The sequence below is a fragment of the Epinephelus moara genome, chromosome 12 (genome assembly GCF_006386435.1).
Source record: "Epinephelus moara isolate mb chromosome 12, YSFRI_EMoa_1.0, whole genome shotgun sequence".
Lineage (NCBI taxonomy): Eukaryota > Metazoa > Chordata > Actinopteri > Perciformes > Serranidae > Epinephelus > Epinephelus moara.
In genome coordinates, this window is record NC_065517.1 from 9774797 (window position 1) to 9780796 (window position 6000).

At 41.3% G+C, this 6000-nt stretch overlaps 1 protein-coding gene across 1 annotated transcript in view; it reads right to left on the reverse strand.

Moving 5' to 3' along the window:
- enah (ENAH actin regulator) overlaps positions 1 to 5477 on the reverse strand; it is a 118209-nt gene extending 112732 nt beyond the window's left edge. Inside the window, 1 exon segment of the mRNA XM_050059004.1 lies at positions 5349 to 5477. Coding sequence (XP_049914961.1) covers positions 5349 to 5440 — 92 coding nt within the window. The 5' untranslated portion in view covers positions 5441 to 5477.
- Between the last annotated feature and the right edge of the window lie 523 nt (positions 5478 to 6000).

Below are 6000 nucleotides of genomic sequence, written 5' to 3' on the forward strand. Positions count from 1 at the left end.
CTGTCTGAATGTATAGCGAGAATTATTATACCCTCTATAAGGGACTCAAAGTATCCCAAAATGCATGAAAAGTAGTGTGCAACCAATGGTCATTAACCAAGCACTATATATCATCTGGCAGCGCGATTGCAACCTGTCGTACAAATGACAATATTTGCAGGACTGTGAGAACAAAGAAAGATTAATATTGGGTGGCATTTTCACAGAGCTTTAAAAACAGTTCAGTATTTTTAAAGTATTTTCAAGGGGGTTGATTTTCCTTATGACTACGGGCCACAGATAAATCCATGTATGTGGTGTAAATATAATACGTTTAATACGTTGTCTCCATAGACAATAAACAGTATGCAGTTGGGTTATTCATAGATTTAAAAAAAGCATTTGACACCATACACCATGGCATATTAATCAAAAAGTTGGAAAGGTACGGCATCAGGGGGGTTGTGCTAAACTGGCTGAAAAGTTATTTGTCTAGCAGGCAGCAGTTTGTGAAGGTGGGTGATTGTTGCTCCTCATGTTTGGACATTACCTGTGGTGTCCCCCAGGGGTCAGTTTTGGGCCCTAAATTGTTTATTCTATATATTAATGATTTATGCAGTGTGTCTGAAACACTTAAACTCGTTTTATTTGCTGATGACACAAACATTTTTTGTTCCGGAGATGATGTTTGTCAGTTACAAAAACATATTACTTCAGAAATGTGCAAATTAAAAATATGGTTTGATAAAAACAAGCTATCATTAAACTTAACCAAAACAAAATGCATGTTATTTGGGAACTTGGGAAAAGGTACCCAAATAAATATTGTGGTAGATGGGATTAAGATTGAGCAAGTTTCTGTATATAAGTTTCTTGGTGTTACAATAGATGAAAAACTCAGCTGGAAATCACACATCAAACATATCCACTCCAAAATATCAAGAAGCATTGCAGTATTAAACAAAGCAAAACAGGTTTTAGATCACAAATCACTCCACATTCTGTACTGTTCACTGGTTTTACCATATCTAAGTTACTGTGCAGAGGTCTGGGGCAGCACTTACAAAACTACACTACAGCCATTAATCATTCTTCAAAAAAGAGCAATACGCTGCATTCACAAAGCTGGATATCAGGATCATACAAACCCATTATTCTTACAGGCACATATATTAAAACTGGAAGACCTGATCAATTATCAAATAGCACAAATAATGTTTAGGGCAAAAAATCATTTACTAGCAGCAAATATTCAAAACATGTTTACACAAAAAGAGGGAATTTATAATTTAAGAGGGCTATTCAATTTTAAAACCCCAAGTTTTCGTACTACCAGGAAAAGTTTTTGTATTTCTGTTTGGGGAGTAAAGTTATGGAACAGTCTTGATGGGGAGCTCAAGAAATGTCCAAACATGAAGCAATTTAAAAAAAGATATAAAGAAATGATTTTCAAAGGGTACAGTCACGACAATCCTTAGCAGTATACTTGTATATTGTTTGCCTTATTCATTTATGGTGCTAGTTAGATTACCTCACATTTCTTTTGTAAAATTGTATTTTGGTATATGTTGACTGTGAATTTATGTTTTTGAAATATTTTGTAAAACTTTGTTAATTGAAGGGAAAAGTTTATGTTGTTAATTATTGTAATGGGAAGCTAGTTAATTAACAAAAAATGGATTTATGGATAGGGGGTGGGATTAAATAAGTATGTACTTCCTCCCACTCCTTTTCGGAAATGTAAACCAAATTGCGAAATTGTGTTGAGAATCTTTTGTTTGCTTTTTTTTCTTATGACATTTCTGTTTACACGTTCGAAATAAATAAGTAATCAAATCAAATCAAATGTGAGCATCACAACACAGATGGCCACAAAGTACTTACGCTTACGTTGACACCAACGGCCAATTTAGAGTCACCAATTAACCTGCATGTCTTTGGACTGTGGGGGGAAAGTGGAGCACCCGGCGAAAACTCACACTGACACGGGGAGAACATGTGGGCTCTACGCAGAAGGGCTCCCCCACCCTGGGTTCAAACGAGAAACCCTCTTGCTGTGAGGCAACAATGCTAACCAATCCATCACTGTGCTGCCGAATTCCATTTAGCTGCTTCATATTCAGGGTCCTGGTACGGTGCATGCTGCCTCACTGGCACTCTACTGGGACACATCAATACACAGCAGAGCCATCCTTAATGCTATCAGTAACACCTGTGGTTTTCAGCATACGCCGTTTTCAGGATTCTTGAATTGGTTGATCTATGGCCTCAGGTTTTGTTTTCTTTCATTTGTGTTACTGTGTTTTACCAACTGTTTACATGCCAACACAAACAGCAGCGCTTTCAATTTAAACACTGATTCATCACTGTGTTTTTAAATTAAGAAATGAGCATGTTAAGCACAGATGAGTTTGACTCAAATGTAGCTTGGGCTGCTTGTGTTTCCATGTAAACACCGGCATGGCTGGAAACATTTGCAGATTCTGGAGTGTTTGTGGAGCTGTTTCTGATGTAAATTCTACCTTACAATGTTGGGCATCAATCACTTCTCACTACAAGGCCTGACACACTCTCACACACACACACACACACACACACACACACACACACACACACACCCACACACACACACTAGTCTGGGCACAAGACTGTGCTGTTTACGCAGAAAGACAGACAGACCGGAATAACTAGCTAAGCTCACCTCATCCACCAAGCTGATCACAGAATCACTGACTTGATGAAAAGGGAAACAGGGTGACTGGTGAAACTTGACACTTCCTGAGCATTTTGGATTGTTGTTTCACTTCTAAGTCTGCCTTGGCGACTCCACACCTCCACAGCATGTCTCAGTGGCTCAACACCCTGCTGTCAGTACTGGCTGTCCCACTCATCAGTTTTACTTTCAGTCTTTTACTTTCCCTTCCTCCCTCTCTACCCTGAGAAAACTCTAGAATGACACTAAATATGTGACACTGCTCAATTTTGTATCTTATATTCTAAATGCTCTTACAGTTGTTAGAAAATATATTCGCCTGTGATGCATGTTGTAATGCATGACTGATGCTGCCGGGTGTTTTTGTCTCTGGCTACGGGGAGGTCAGAGGTCAGGTACAGACCATCATCCCTGGAGCTGGGACATTCACTGACCAGCTAAAGGACACTGACACAGCATGGATTCTTGGTGGGTTCCATGACAGCTCATCTAGCTGAAGGATGTTCTCTTGGTCCATAAGGCCAGTCAGACACAATGAGATGGATTTGTTTATTTTAGTCACACTCACAAGCAGCCATTTTCCTTTCCTGAACGTCATCTTTTAACAGCGATGTTGATAAATCATCAATATAGTGTGTCCCCTGGATGGTTAAGCATCATCCTGTCATCATCAACATGAGTGATTACAGCATCTACTGTCACAGCAGACGTTGCAACATAAGATTACAGACTGTAGTAATAGCCTACATATTCGTGAATATAGAGTGCTCCAAGAATGAGTCCCAAAATTCGGAAATGAGTCAGCATGTCCCCGCTTACGGTTCCCTCATCTCAAAGTCAATGGGTTTTTTAATGGGTTTTTGGTTAGATGTCTGAAATAGGGTCTGCAGTTGAACACAAGCTTAAGAGACTTTCACGATTTGTTCTACAACATAAAATACATCAGTAAATACCCTACTTGTGAACTTTGAAGCCTCTACAGTCTTGAAAAAGGCGGTTGCTTACAAGTGGCTAAATGAGACTACAGAACATCATCATGCTGAACACAGCTTTACAGTCTTGTTATGGTGGTGTTGTTAAGCTAGTGTTAGCTATGGTCACATGACCTTTCCTGTCTGGAAACTGCATTTACACCTTCAACAATCAAAAACTACGACATCATAAAAGTGGTGTTTACTTTTGAAGATTATGTTGCTGAACAAAACTTGTAACTTGTATCATAAGTATCTGTTTGCCACGGAGCCCATTTTGTGCAATAATCCAAAATCCAATGGAAAAATCCAATGGGCTTTTTTTAGACGGTGCGATGCTAACTTTTGCTTCGGCCTAACGAAAAACCTCATACCTGGGGCACCCTATTGTCTACTGGCAGTCCTCAAGGACCTACATGGCGCGCTGCAGTCACCACTGTCGTCACCAAGCAATAGCAGTGCACAGACCTTCAGAGAGCCGAGGATGAGAGTGGGCAGAGGGGCAGCTGTCAGAACTGTGCAGAGCACCAGAACAAACGCTCAGACACATCACCCAAAACATAAGCTTCAATCTCAGTGGTATTTGTGACAAGAGAAATACTTTCAAAATACTAATGTTTCAAAAATACAAAAATGGCACATACCCCCACCTAGTGGAAAAGTCACGCCATTGTTTCTATGATTTCAACACTGATTTGTTGTCCACAATGTAGCATTATCAGGGAAATAATAGGATGCATCCCCTGGATGCAACGACGGTGAGTTTACTGCGTCCTTTCCAACTTAAATGCATCAGGGATGCATGTTGACAACAGGGATCCAATAACATATCTGTTGCAAAGGGAATACCTCCCCCTTTGTGAACATAACAATCAGCAAACTAAGTTTATGAGAGATGTTTTCTCAAATTTTAGCAAACTGCATCAATAATTAAACAGTGTCTTTTTCCTTACCATTATGTTACAGATGCAAATGTAGATGAAGTTATGTTGTTAGCTGCATCCCAACCAAGCCCCTAGGGAGACCAGGCCGTTCCTCACAAGTACTGCAAAAACACTAAACTAGAGCTTCTGCAGGACAACAGTGGGTATGCATTTAGCAAACAGGTTTTTAAATAAAGCACTCCAACTATTATTCACAGAACTGCTAGTATTTAGTTATTACAGATTCAAAGTCTTTGGTGGTATTGTCACTTTTTAGAACTTTGTTTTCTTTCTGTATTTAATGTAAATTAAAGTCCATGTGTGCCCCTGGAATAACGATCTTTAAACATTGTCTTCAGCAAAGGATATAAGTTAATATATAATATATATATATATATATATATATATATATATATATATTATATATATATATATATATATAATATAAGTTTAAAATCAACCCTCATTGCTCCAGAGCAGGTGTAATCAGGTTTGTGCTTCAAATGTGATAACGTGACACACTGGCAGAGAGTGAGGGGCTCGACCTTGCAGTTAGTAACAGGCTTGAGAATTCCTCCTTTGCCGTCTTCAGTTAAACTACTCATTCATGAGACACAGGGCCTTGACCGCTCACTGATCAAAAATGAGCAGTAATAAAGACGGATGCCGACAAGGTTCCTGCAGTAGAATGAGCATAACAACAGAGGTTGATAAAGAAACACAGCAGAAGAAGAACCCACTTGAAAAACAGCAGGTACGTACCGGTGGATTTCCATTTTGGAGGCCAGCACACATCTCTGACTGAGGATGAAACTGGAGGCTTTGGACTGTGGACCAGAAGACTGGATCTGCATGGCTCCACACAGCCGCTTCCTGCTGAACTAACCCAGCCAGCCCCAGTCCTCTCCCCTCTCCTCCCCTACCAGCTCTCCCCTGTCTCAGGGTCTTGACTCCACGAGCTTCCTCTCTGTCACTCAGTAGCCAAGGTAATCTCTGGTTTCTCTCCCTCTCTAACAAACAGCTTTCTTCATCATCCAAAGCTGAGTGCCCCCCGTCCCACCCCCAGCCTCCCACCTCCTCTCCTCACAGCCCCCGTAGCAGGGTGATTCCTTCCTTATGCATATGTGCGATGTCAGCGAGTCAGCCAGCAAGCGAGCGAGCCATCCAGACAGTCAGCCAGCTGTGGTTTTCCCATGGCAGCAGCACCAGCCAGCAAACACACACACACACACGGTTCAATCCTGGCTTTTCGCCGCCGCCGCGACAGCAGGGGTATCCAGGCAACAGGCTCCTGCTCCTGCACAGCCCACTCTTGCGCTCTCTGGGCTCCGTGGCGGAGGCTGTTAGGGGGGAAATCACCGCGGCGGTATCACGCAGCACGGCACAGCTCAGCTCAGAAGGGTTCAAGTAGGGG